This window comes from Taurulus bubalis (assembly GCF_910589615.1).
Source record: "Taurulus bubalis genome assembly, chromosome: 13".
In the NCBI taxonomy this organism is placed as follows: domain Eukaryota; kingdom Metazoa; phylum Chordata; class Actinopteri; order Perciformes; family Cottidae; genus Taurulus; species Taurulus bubalis.
This window is the reverse complement of record NC_136601.1, coordinates 2,443,974-2,458,259: the sequence shown is the minus strand read 5'-3', so window position 1 is coordinate 2,458,259 and position 14,286 is coordinate 2,443,974. Positions and strand designations below refer to the sequence as shown.

At 41.7% G+C, this 14,286-nt stretch overlaps 1 protein-coding gene across 2 annotated transcripts; it reads left to right on the top strand.

The window, feature by feature from the left end:
• The first annotated feature begins 514 nt into the window (after window positions 1–514).
• atox1 (antioxidant 1 copper chaperone) lies at window positions 515–2,927 on the top strand. 2 transcript variants are annotated; one of them, XM_079229023.1, is made up of 4 exons: window positions 515–654; window positions 1,443–1,518; window positions 2,162–2,330; window positions 2,830–2,927. In XM_079229023.1, exons 1-3 carry the CDS (start codon window positions 649–651, stop codon window positions 2,284–2,286), a joined length of 207 nt encoding a protein of 68 aa, XP_079085149.1. In that variant the 5' UTR covers window positions 515–648; the 3' UTR covers window positions 2,287–2,330; window positions 2,830–2,927. The 2 variants fall into 2 exon arrangements, with proteins under 2 accessions (XP_079085149.1, XP_079085148.1); XM_079229022.1 differs by having other exon boundaries at window positions 2,581–2,920.
• The last annotated feature ends 11,359 nt before the right edge of the window (window positions 2,928–14,286 follow it).

Sequence of the window (14,286 nt, the reverse complement as noted above, 5' to 3'; positions counted from 1 at the left end):
TTTGAATGCGTTTGATTTGTGTTCCAGGGCAGCCAGATTACTTTGAGTAGATTACTTTGAGGCCAGATTTAGAGTCTACGCAGTTTTTCTTTTTGGTTTGTTTCGTCTTGTAGTATAACTTCATCAAGCAACAAATAACATGTTTGCATGTTCTCCCTGTGTCAGCGTGGCTTCCTCCCACAGTCCACATACATATATATATATATATATATATATATATATATATATATATATATATATATATATATATATATATATATATTATATATATATATTATATATATATATATATATATATATATATATATATATACATTATACATATATTAACCTAACATGCCTGATCTAATTGGACTCTATCTAAATTGTCCCAATTTATATATATATATATATATATATATATATATATATATATATATATATATATATATATATATATATATATATATATATATATATATTATTAGAAAAGCTAAAAGCTATTTTTTTTCCTCAACCGGATATCCGGTTGCCCAGTCGCTCAGTGAGCGTCACGCAGCTGAGGTTGGTGGACGTCTGTGGAGGTTTTTGCAGCAACGTTTGCTTGTCAATCAGAGGCCGAAGTCCAGCGCTGCTCCGACAGTCTAGTTGCGCCACATCACCGCAGACATGACCGTAAGTTACGACCTGTTTGAGCTTTAAATGTGTCTTTAGTGGGACGGGAACTCGGCGCTTTTTAGCTGAATAGCATTCAAGCTAGCTGGCTATCAGAGCGCAGTAATAAGCGATGTAGTTATGATGCTGTCGACATTATATATGCATTAAATAGTTTCTCTCGGGTGAAATAGATCTGATCTCTCACAAAATACAATATTAAGTTATTGTTTATCAGGAGTTACATGCCACACCTGAACTGTTGATGCGATGAATATGATAATAAAGTAATCATTACTCCCCCAAACTGGAACACATTTTTATTTATTTATATTTATATATATTGTTATTTTATGTGTATCTATTTTTTGTATATATATTTGTTATTTATATATATATATGTATATACATTTATTTTATATATAATTTTGTATTTATATTTATTTATATTAATATTTATATATGTAGGTATATATATATATACATTTTGTATTATTTATTTATGTATATAATTGTAATGTGCATATATGTATTATTATTTATATATATATATATATATATATATATGTATATTTTTTTGTATATTTATGTTTTATATATTTATATATATGTATATATTTAGATTTTTATATATATACATTTTATTACTTAGATTTATCTTTTTTTAATTTAGATTTATTTATACATTTTTTATTATTATTGATATATGTATATATGTGTAATGTATATGTATGTATGTATTTTATATCAATTTGATTTATATTATTTTATTAGAAGTTGTTTATATATATTAATTTGTTCTGCACCAGAAGCACGAGTTCGAGGTGGCGATGACGTGTGAGGGATGCTCAGGGGCCGTGACCAGAATCCTCAACAAACTGGGAGGTGAGACTGACCTCTGACCTCTGGAATTACCATTAGTTGTTTCACTCTGAAAGCAGCTTGTGTTGGGTCTTATGCTGAGTCGCATTGCACATGCAAGAATATACGCATACATATTTTGTACAGCCTTCCCACTAGCTATATATATATATATATATATATATATATAACAACACCAGTGTGCAGCATTGGCTCCCCTCCTCTCTTGGTGGGTAATGTTACAAAAACAAGCAGAAGAAAGCTCTCCTGTCTCTTTTTAAAGCCGCTTGCATCACAACACCTCATGACTTCTTTGTCTCTGAATGTTGACTCAACCAACATGTCACCTGATGCAGAGGCCCTGTTTTCTTTTAGCAACTTATATTACGACGCGGCCGTTAAATTCTGTTCTGTCTCAGAGTCTGGAGTCTGGACTGTGACACCAACAAACATTACAACGTCAGAACGAAAGCATCTTATGCTGAATCTTATTCAGTTTGATTGTTTGTGGCGCTGCGAGTGAAGCCTCTTCTTCTTCTTCTTCTTCTTCTTCTTCTTCTTCTTCTTCTTCTTCTTCTTCTTCTTCTCCTTCTTCTCCACCTCTTCCTCCTCCTCCTCCTCCTCTGGATTGAAACAAAGAGCCTCTTTGTTCTCTCTCTCCTCTCAGACGTGAAGTTTGAGATCGACCTGCCGAACAAGCTGGTCTGGATCGAGTCCGACAGAGACGTGGAGTTTCTCACGGACACGCTGAAGAAATGCGGGAAGGAGGTGAAGTACAACGGCACCAAGTGAAGAATGAAGAGCCGGAGACGCCGCGGGGAGGAAGTGATAAAGAGGTGCGGTTATGATCACGATCTCATGAACTTCCTGTAAAGTGTTCTGTGTCCTTTTGGAAACAGGTTTGCCGATCTGCCAATCTGACGGCAATAAAAAAGATAACAAATTAGTGATTGATCTTTTTTAATTCATCTTATTAGTTCTGCAAATCACATTTATGTTCACCCTGATTTGATTTGTTGTAGAGTTACAGATATAATGGCGTAGGTCAGCTGACTTTCTCCATCTGCGTGTTTGTGTTTTCTTCAGGAAATCATTGCTGCTGATGCAAAGTGAAGATTTAAACTGAAATTGAAGTTTTTTTTACCCGTAAGGAAGATGATGGAGCCCAAGTTACCCCCCTCCTCCTCCCTTTAGATGCCAACAATCCCCTTGGGTTCAGATCCCCTCTTGTGTTGTGATTTACCGCCTTTGTGACGAACGCTAGCAAACGTCCTCCGACGCTATTAAAGTTTACATTCCGAGGCTTGTAACACTATTGTTTGTGTTGTCCTGCAGCTCGGCCTCTCAAGCAAACTCTGTCTTTTTGTGTTACTGAGAAGAAGATCCTCCTGCGTGCTGCCTTCATGTTCAGGGGAAATAAAGTCTCTTCTGCCTCACCATGTCTCCGGTTTCATTAAAGCTTCAGTCGATAATAAACAGATGTTTGTAGTCGAACAGCTGGAACATCTGCATGTTCATCTGAATACCAGATGAGAGAGCAGCTGCATGTTTCATCGTCTAGACATGAAACAGATAAAGGTCACGCAGCTCTAATGTGTGACATCAGCAGGGTTCATACAGTCATGGAATTTTAAAAGTTATTTCCAGGCCCAAATTCCCAAAAGTTTAGTAAAAGTCATGTAAATGTGTTATATTCATGTGTTCATGACGTTCATTTACGCTGAGTTTGAAATAATTAATATGCTTTTAAAAGAAAGACTCAGAATATAAGCAGGCATACATACAGGCATCTATATAAATGTTTATTCTTTTAATCAAACTATTGTCTCATTCATTTGAGTCATTTAAGGTTTACTGTATGCTTTGTATTCTATTGTTAGTCTAAATACTACATTTACTCACTTTTTACTGTTTACACACAGACTTCACTAAATGTTTGCTCATGGAGATTTGATTTAAAGTTATGGAAATGCATTCGTCAGGATGTGTATGAACCTGTTTATAAGGTTGCATTTTCAAGGTAACATTTTCCTCCCACATTAAGAGAAAGAAACCAAACAGTAGAATGAGATCATGAACTTTTAAGACAATATACTATATGTATAATGTATTTCTCTGTAACTGCGTTCTCTCCTCAGCTCATCACGTGACCAGGCTGCCCCTCCCTGTAACCTGCAGGAGGGAACATGGCAATAACTCAAAGAGCCACCAGGAGGCGCTGTGTGATCAAGATGTGTCCACTTCCGTGAGGTTATTTAATAGTTTATATTTTAAATGCTGCCTCTTTCAGCTTCAGGAAGAGCTCAAGTGAAGCCCAGAAGAAATAAGACTTATTTTTAATTCAGTTTACTCAGTCGTTCTTCATGCTGGAGCGCCTCACAAACAAACATGGCCGCCTCTGCAGGTGAGATGTCTGTAGGGATTCCTCCCAAATGAGTGTTTTTATATATCTGTTAAATTATGAAGTCTCACACGTGACCCAGGGAGAGAGACAACATGCACAAGGACTTAAATATATATGAAGGTATTTATGTGTTTATTTAAAGCTGCAATATCCAACTAATTTGAGGATAAAAATGATGTCAATGGGATAAAACTTGCAAAATCATGACGGGGTCCTTTATTGCTCAACCAGCTGAGCTCCCAGTAGACCACAAACACATATATAATAGTTATTTTGGATTCTTTACTCTTTTTTTATTACTGTTTTTACAGTTTATTTATGTTACTTGTTTATTTTTACGATGTGTCTCTTGTGTGCACTTTACCCGTCTGCTGCTGTAATCCTGCAAATGTCCCCAATAAAGGAATATATTATCTTATCTAATCTTATCTTATGATCGAGTGGAACCCTAAATCATCCAAATAGTTTGCATGTCAAAGCTCTTTATCTTAATGAGTCTTAATGAATGCGTGTGATGTTCACTGCGTGTGTTTTCCATGCACCAATAAGTCCGTCAGAGCGAATGAAGCCACCAAACATTTGTATTTAAGCTTCTGACGATTGTTATTTGTATGAACCTGTCTGTGCAGAAGCTTGTGAGAGATGAGGTTGATTCTCAGGAGCTCCCTAGGCGCATGGCGAATAATATTTATGGTAAAAAAATTGTGTGATATAGCAGAGAGGCGGACTGGAGGCGGACAGCAACGACACGACAAACTGCAGCTGCCTGATGAAGTGTAGAGCATTAGAGCGTTACGTATTATCATGACATCACAGGGCGGCCGCAGAAAGACGAGCCGGTCAGATTTATTCTCTCTGGAATGTGTAAAGCTTTATAGATCAGTATACTGTAAAGTCTCAGGTCTCAGGGGTCAAGAGGTCTCACTTAATGTCTTCTAATGATCTGTAAAAAGAGCCATAACACACTCAATCATCTGCATTAATGCAGCTGATGGAAAGGCCTTTTGATCGCCTCTCACAAATAAAATTTGTGAAGCTAATTGAATCATAATGCATCTCCATAAACAAGAGAAGAGGATGAGTGGTGCTCGCCCAGCCTGCCTGCAGGCGCTGCAGAGGGCAAAGAGGCCCACGCCGCCCAGCCTGAACAGAGACTCATTGTGGACGACACAAACCACACAGACAACAGGGATTCCTCATATTACACACACACACACACACACACACACACACACACACACACACAAAATGTCTCTCTTCAATGTGTCTGATGGATAATCCTTCTCTCATGGAAGAAGCAGTTTTCTGCTGATCAAAACAACGCTGAAAAAGTGTCGGCATATATATATATATATATATACAGCAAATACTTCCTCTGGCAAACACCGGCTGTTTGCTTCGTGCAGAGCTCATGTTGACCAGTCGGGGGTTCACACACTTGTTGTGCATGTTGAACTTTACTTAATGTCCTCAAGCGAGCGTTACACTTTTCCAAGTGCAATTGAGGAAGTTTTATTTAATTTGGACGTTTCTCGTGTCGCTTTTCAAATGCGAGACATGGAAATAATATCAAAACGAACACAAAGCCGGCTCCATGAATGAATGAAGGGTTCCCCCAGACCCTGACCACGCCCCCTTCCAACGACTCTGGGATGAAGTTCAACTCTCATCTATCATGTTCAGGTATATGGAGATCATGAGATCATGAGATCATGAGATCATGAGATCATGAGATCAGCTCTACTCTGACTGTATGAGGCTCAACTTATTAGCATATGAGCATATTAACATGTTTAAAACCCCTCACACACACACACACACACACACACACACACACACACACACACACACACACACACACACACACACACACACACACACACTGTCCTCAGCTGACCAGTAGCAGCTAATATATGAGTGTGTGTCCCATGGGGGTGGGGGTTCGTCAGGCCCGTCAGATCCTGTCCCGTGTGCCAAAACAAACGCACCCATCACCAGGAGGCTGCAGCCAGTCGGGGTAAAGAGCAAACAACCCGCCGGGCCGCGGCTTCCCGCCTCTCTGGGAGTCGCTGCTGTATATTTCCTCTCTGGTTGGCGGGACCTCATCGGGTGGAAATCAGAGTGAAAACATCCAGTTGCTCTCACACAACTTCTGTGCATGGAAATGTTGCGCAACCCAACTGGACTGATGCACACCGTCAACCTGTTTGTGCATTGCATATATTTATATTCTTTATTTGCACCTTATTGTAAACTTAGGTGTTTTACATTATGTGCTGCAACTGCTGCACAGCAATTTCCCTTTGATATATTATGTTTTATTTCATCTTATTATATCTTAAATGTAAAGTATGTGTTTGAGAAGGAGATGCTAAGCATTGCTCTTTGTAATGCTACATGTCAGAAAACAAAGCTGATGGATGGATAACATTTATTTTGAAACCTCTGACAAAAAAAAGAAAGTAGTTGACACCAGAATACACTTTTGTTGGATGAGAAATTCAGGGAAAACCTTAAGCATATCTTAAAAACAACAACAACAATGGTGGAACAATAAAGTATCTACAGAGCGGTGGATACCACTGACTCCTGTGAACATAAATGTAGCTGGGATGTGACGTGTTCTGCTGCAGGAAAGACACTCGGTTATGAATATGATATTCCACTTCGGCCTTAAATAAAATGCAGAAGAGCTTCGCCTGTTTCCATGTCGTTCATCCCGAGGTCACCAAACCACGCTCATCCTGATATGACCCATGAGCGTAAGCTGTCCCGTCACAACAGATGCAGCCGAAGAAACAACAACAACACGACGCCGTGTCGGTGTCTTTTTTTGGGGGTCTTTGTTTTGGCGAGTGCGAAGGCGATTCCAGTTTCTGATTTGCATTCCAAAAATTGAAAGAGGGCCCCGGATCTGGACCGGATCGCTCACAATGAGATCGGAATGTGATTATCTAGACACGGACTATCTGGAATTCCTGGCTATCGATTGCGATCTCGCCTTCGTTAGCCGCCTGCAAAGAGATGCATGTAATGTACAGGAAGAGACACGTCAAGCTTGAGAGAGAATACATAGATACATGCAGACATAGCAGCTCCTTAGAGCGTCACCATTCACCACGTTCACACATGCACCTGAACGTAGACACTGCACTGTGTGTGGTTTTATCTGCATTAAGAGAACTCTGCTGCAGCAGCCGGGATGACAGCGTTAGCGCTGTTAGTACAGTTAGCACCTTTAGCGCTGTTAGAACAGTTAGGACAGTTTGAACTGATAGTACAGTTAGCACTGTTAGCACTGTTAGGATAGTTAGCACAGTTAGGGCTGTTACTACACTTAGCACTGTTAGCGCTGTTAGGGGAGTTTGAACCGTTAGCTCTGTTAGGACAGTTAGCACAGTTAGCTGTGAGCCGCTCAGCATGTTGCGATCAAAATGCTCCCAATCTTGGATGCTGCACCTATAATCAGTAAAAAAAATTCTGAAGTGTTTTTTCTGCAGTTAATGTATTTATAGTCCCTCTGGTGCCACCTCACGGGCAAACTTTGTGTTTCTTGTCTCTGGTGGTAAAAACCCATAATTTAGCAATGTTTTTTCATCCCTCTTGTTTAAAGAACATGAACAAGTACAACACTCTGAACCCTGGACGTAATAAAAGCTTAAATTGACCAGAACAACAGAATGAATCTCTCACTTTTCCTTTAATTGTGCAATGAATGCCATTTATTTTATCTAAACCTTTGTCCTTTCTGCCGACTGAAGAGCATTAAAGGCTTTTAATGTGACGTAACATAACATGAAGGCTCTCTGTGTGATAAATGTGAAGCGACGCTACTTCTGCCAACTCACTCTCTGCTCTGCAGGACTGTGTTCTCCCTGAGAGACAAAGAGGAAATACAAGGGAAAGCACTTTTTACTGCACCGCCTGCAGTCCCAGCCTGTGTGTGTGTGTGTGTGTGTGTGTGTGTGTGTGTGTGTGTGTGTGTGTGTGTGTGTGTGTGTGTGTGTGTGTCAGAACACTGTGTCCGAGCTGCAGTTTACACGTCACCAAAGTGTCTGCAGCTGCTGCTTTGAGCTTCAGAGTTTCATCCTGTTTTCAACCTCACGCTGTCTGGCGGTAACATTCATATTTTCCAACATTCTTCCAGCTCTTCTCTGAACCTTCATGATGTTTACACTGAAACATACAGACGTCTCCTGCATCACTTCAAACTCTTTCTAGGAGCTGACATAGTCAGTATCTTTGGAGACTTTACGTTAAATAAAGAGTTTGTAATGTGAGGCCCATTATATGTTTAAACAGAAGCTAAAGACCCTGTAGCTTCACCTGTCAGGTGGGACCAGTAAAGTTGGCTTTTTCTACCTGTCAATCACCTTGTAGCCCCGCCCCTAAAGCCTCCCCTGCTTTATGGTCTGTTTGACTCTAAATGACCAAAATGTACTAAATGAACATCATGCTGTATTGAAGAAGACTTGAAACTAGAGATTGAGACATAAACTCATGTTTACAATGTTTACTGAGGGAATAAATCAAGAGAAGTAGAGTCATTAATATAGACTTCTATACAACCAGAGGAGTCGCCCCCTGGTGGTCAGGAGAGAGAACACAGCTTTAAAACATCAAGCATAAACTTCTATACAACCAGAGGAGTCTCCCCCTGGTGGTCAGACGTCTATACAACCAGAGGAGTCGCCCCCTGGTGGTCAGACTTCTATACAACCAGAGGAGTCGCCCCCTGGTGGTCAGACTTCTATACAACCAGAGGAGTCGCCCCCTGGTGGTCAGCAGAGAGAATGCAGCTTTAACACATGAAGCGTATACTTCTATACAACCAGAGGAGTCTCCCCCTGTTGGTCAGGAGAGATAAGGCAGGTTTAACACATGAAGCATAGACTTCTATACAACCAGAGGAGTCTCCCCCTGTTGGTTAGGAGAGAGGATGCAGGTTTAACACATGAAGCATAGACTTCTATACAACCAGAGGAGTCGTCCCCTGGTGGTCAGGAGAGATAAGGCAGGTTTAAGACACAGGGGAGTTGAACCGAAACTATTTCTTAAAGACCGAACCGCGCGCAGCAATAACACGTTCTGTCATCCATCACCTGGACAGATTTGTGTCTGACCTCGTATTTATTTTCGGACGACAACGCGTCCTTTTACAAATCCTCTCAAACCCCGAAGAGAAGGCAGTGAGCTCATCGTGGTTTTGTCTCTGTGTGGCGGCTCAGAGGAAAATCACAGACTTCCCTCCAACGCACAAACAGTTCAATGAACCGGCTGCATAGTTGAGATTAAAATTATACGCCTATTACAACCAAATTATAGGCTTTTCCACACTGTATTAATACATACATCACTACAAAATATTATCCTGCATAGTGGCAGAACTCTTATATTCTCTGTGTGATTGGAAAATCTACGTAACACAATTATAATGTTAATTCTTATGTATTTTTTTTACTATTATAATGCTACTGTGATGTTTATATCAACTAAACTAAACTTTGAGCGGTGGTTTAATTCATTTAATAAATGTGCTTATTTCTTTCTGTCATGCTGAAGAAAAGGTTATTTACTAAACACACATGTGTGTTGGTCACGTGACAGACGGACACAAGGTTAACAGTGAAGAAGTATAAGCATCACAACATGCAGCTAAAGCTTCTTCATCAACCTCACACATTTATTCTTTCACCTTTTACTTGTGCCGCGTTCCAATTGAAATGTCTGAAAAGTAATCTGAGTCAATGAATGCTCGTGCAAATCAGATTAAAAAAAACATATTTAAAGGACAATTTCAATAGACGTTTCTTAGTTTTATTGTCACAGAACTGTGTTAAACATCAGATAAAGGAGAAGGCTAAACCCAGCCAACTTCGTCTTTAATAATCAATTGAATTGGGACTTCTTCAAAACAAAAAACAAACAGAAAAAAGTACAACATTTTACCTTCTGTTAAAACCTTTTATTTGGATCTCATGATGCCTCTCCTTATTTAGTTTCATCCTTGACGGCGCTGTGAAGTTTTCTGTTTCTAATTTCATTTCTATTCAGTCAAACACGTCATTTACACCTTGAAGAATTTTCATTTGAGCAAAAAATAAATAAATAAAAGACCCACAATTTATTTTGGGTGCGTGTTTCTGCTGCTGTGTGTCGAGGAGGAGGAGGAGGAAGATGATGAGGAGGAAGAGGAGGAGGAGGAAGAGGCCCACTTTAACTGAAGGCAAAACATCAATCAACGTGAAGGCCTGCCCCGCTGCGTACAGTAGTAATCATTCCAGGAGCCGCTGAGACTTTATAGAGGAAATAGTGGTAAAAAAAGTGTCTTTGATGTTTGTTATGGGTTTAATTAATCCGTCTCTCCTGAAGGTTTACTGCGTGCTACCCATGCAGGTGAGCCTGCAGAGCAAAGGGGGAAGACATTCAAGTTAAATGAAGTAAAAACTGTTTTTAGATCATCCATCAAAAATATGTTATCCTGCTGTATCTCAAACCTCCAGTGAACGAGATCAGATTTAAAGACACGGTAAAGGTCAAAGCAGCTGTGACCTGTTGGTATCTAATACATTTATATATATATATTTATACATTTCCAGACTCAACATTTTTTACAATTTGACTGTAAAGCTACAAGCACTTGGCTAATTAGGGAATAAGGACCAGGTGTGCAGACAAGTATTGAGGAGGAGGAGGAAGAGGAGGAGGAGGAGGAGGAGGAAGAGGAGGAGGAGAGCTGGGGACAACTGGACAGACTCCTCTGGTTGTATAGAAGTATATTCTTCATGTGTTAAAGCTGCATTATTTCCCCTGACCACCAGGGGGTGACTCCTCTGGTTGTATAGAAGAATATGTTTCATGTATTAAAGCTGAATTCTCTCTCCTGACCACCAGGGGGTGACTCCTCTGGTTGTATAGAAGTCTATGCTTCATGTGTTAAAGCTGCATTCTCTCTACTGACCACCAGGGGTGACTCCTCTGGTTGTATAGAAGAATATGTTTCATGTGTTAAAGCTGAATTCTCTCTCCTGACCACAAGGGACAAATCCTCTGGTTGTATAGAAGTCTATTCTTCATGTGTTAAAGCTGCATTCTCTCTCCTGACCACCAGGGGGTGACTCCTCTGGTTGTATAGAAGTATATGATGTTGCTGTCGGCCTCCAGTCTGCTGTCTGAAATGTGCTTTATCATCCTAACCGTCATCACCAGAGTTGGAAGACTCACCATTTAAAGGTACTCCCAAAAAACAGAGGAAAGTTCTCTCTAGTTTTATCCGTCTCATAAGAACCAAAATATCTCTTTATTTTTGTTCTCAATACCCAACAGATCTGTGTTTTCCCTTCTCTTCTTGAGTGTGTGATGTGGCACAGAGAAAGTATTTATTATTTTTACACAGAGTTTAATTGCGTTGCTTGACGTGTATTCTGGTCGCTCACGTCTCAACACGTGAAGAGCAGCAAAACAAAAAATACATCAAGAGACACGTCAAGTCAAAGAGAGAGACAACTGCCACGTATGCAGAGAGAGAGAGAGAGGGGGGGGGGGGAGGGGGGGCAGTCAGAACAGGGTGTGAGAGGAGAGAGAGAGGGGAAATAAAAGAAGGGAGGCAGAAAAAAGTAAGGAAAGAGAGGGTGAATGTGGGAGGAGGAGGAGGAGAGAGAGTCTCACGCTTTAACGACACCTCCTCCTCTTCCTCCTTCTCCTCATCGTCGGCTGGACCGTGGTTTCCAGGCAGAATGGAAAACGCCACGTTGCATCGCAGCTCTCCCACCTCTCCCACCTCTCTCTCTCTCCCTCCTCTCTCCCCCTCCTCTCTCTCCCTCCCTCCCATCCAGCTGTTCCTCACATCAGCCCTGTGGGAACAGAGTGGGTTTGGAGCTCGGCGCTCCGTCTCTCAGCGGACGGCAGGTGTTTGGATGAGCTGAATGTTCCACAGGCTGCAGGTTCTCATGAGGACTGAGGGTTCTCATGAGGTCTGAGGGTTCTCATGAGGACTGAGGGTTCTAATGAGGTCTGAGGGTTCTCATGAGGACTGAGGGTTCTTTGGAGGACTGAGGGTTCTCATGAGGTCTGTTCTCATGAGGACTGAGGGTTCTAATGAGGACTGAGGGTTCTCATGAGGACTGAGGGTTCTAATGAGGTCTGAGGGTTCTCATGAGGACTGAGGGTTCTCATGAGGACTGAGGGTTCTAATGAGGACTGAGGGTTCTAATGAGGACTGAGGGTTCTCATGAGGACTGAGGGTTCTCATGAGGACTGAGGGTTCTAATGAGGACTGAGGGTTCTAATGAGGACTGAGGGTTCTCATGAGGACTGAGGGTTCTCATGAGGACTTAGGGTTCTCATGAGGACTTAGGGTTCTAATGAGGACTGAGGGTTCTCATGAGGACTTAGGGTTCTAATGAGGTCTGAGGGTTCTCATGAGGACTGAGGGTTCTCATGAGGACTGAGGGTTCTAATGAGGACTGAGGGTTCTCATGAGGACTGAGGGTTCTTTGGAGGACTGAGAGTTCTAATGAGGACTGAGAGTTCTAATGAGGACTGAGGGTTCTCATGAGGACTGTTCTCATGAGGACTGTTCTCATGAGGACTGTTCTCATGAGGACTGAGGGTTCTCATGAGGACTGAGGGTTCTAATGAGGACTGAGGGTTCTAATGAGGACTGTTCTCATGAGGACTGAGGGTTCTAATGAGGACTGTTCTCATGAGGACTGAGGGTTCTAATGAGGACTGAGGGTTCTTTGGAGGACTGAGAGTTCTAATGAGGACTGATGGTTCTCATGAGTACTGAGGGTTCTAATGAGGACTGATGGTTCTAATGAGGACTGAGGGTTCTAATGAGGACTGAGGGTTCTCAGGAGGCCTCAGAGCTGCTAGAGGTTCATGAGTTGCATAATACATTCTCCAGACTTCCTGCACCGTGTCCAGGAACATGAACCCTCTGTTGTGTCCTACATTCCACTTGAATGTGTGGAATACCTGATGGAGCTCCTCCTCCGTCACTCACAGCTTCACACAGTTTACTGGAAGCTGCTGTGAGGATCTTTGTTTGGGGCTATGAACCGGTCTCAGTCTGGTCCTGGTCCTCTGTGTGACCGGCAGCAGTAAGAGACCACCAGAGACCAACGTTGGCTGTTCAAGACCCAGAAGAGAACCAGGACTGAGAGGACCAGACTGTCAGACCCTGCTGCAGTAAAATTGGAGGTTTTCTAAAGGGACCCTGGTGCTCAGAGACACTACCGCTTTAGTCCACAGGGGGCGCCAGAAACACCTCTACATGAAGGTTCCTTGTAGTAGCTTTAAATTCTACTGCACCTACTGTTTAGCTGTGCTTCTTCCACTCGTTCCAACGCACGTAAATATATATATTTTCAAACTGTTGTTGTGTCATGAGCGCACAGAACGCAAAAATATTACACGGCGAAAAACGCCATGATTTGTTTTCGACACAATATACATTTCCTCAGCTTTTGCATCGATCACGGAGGCTCCAAAACCAAGAATGCAAACTTTATTGATCCTTTTGAACATCGACAAAAGCTGAAACAGTAGTGCAAAGTGCTGTTGATCCACTCCTTCTGCTCTGACCTTTCACAATAAAAGCCCTCGACAGATAAACTGAGGAGCACGTGGACCGTCAGCGTGTTTCCTCTGCTGAAGGAACCGTCCCAAACCGAGACACCGAATCCCCACCGGCTCCACGACCGCCGGCCGGCTGAGCTCGACCTCTGACCTCTGACCTCTGACAAAGCGGACACATAGAAGTGTGTCGGAGCGTGGAGAACGAGCACCAAAGGCTCCTTTAATTCGACCCCAGCGCCGCGCTCTCCTTCAAGTCACGTTCATGTTTGCACTCGTTCGCGTCCACAGGAAGCCGCGTGACGACCTCAAGGCGCAGACGTGTCGAGGAAAAGAGAAGCGAGGGCGCTGAGCTGAGTGTCCGAGTCGTGTTGATTTATTCAGTGTTTAACCAAGACCACAGCCTTTCCCTGACACTCATGAAAATAGTTTGGCTGCTTCAAGGAAAACCATAAATACTCTGTTCATGTTTTAGTTGGCCCAAGTATGGTCGGAAATAAATCTAAATATGTTTAATATTCCACACGTGTGTTTGATCCATAAACAATGTGAGTGTTTAAGAGTTACTGGTGTTACTGGTGAGGGATGGACTAAACACTGACTATTTACTGGGGACCATTTCATATCAGGTCACATGTAAACATCAAGAAAAAAACATGTTATAAATCCCTCCAAAAACATGTTAGGTATCAAATTAAACATAGAAATCATGGCTACAATAATATATAATCCCCATGTACAACCTCTAAACACAACTCAAACAATACATAGCATTAGGGGTTAAAGGGCGATTGCATCCAATCAGATAA

Coding starts and splice junctions, on each gene's coding strand:
- atox1 (XM_079229023.1), top strand. Junction 1,519..2,161: donor AATCCTCAACAAACTGGGAG/GTGAGACTGACC, acceptor CTCTCCTCTCAG/ACGTGAAGTTTGAGATCGAC.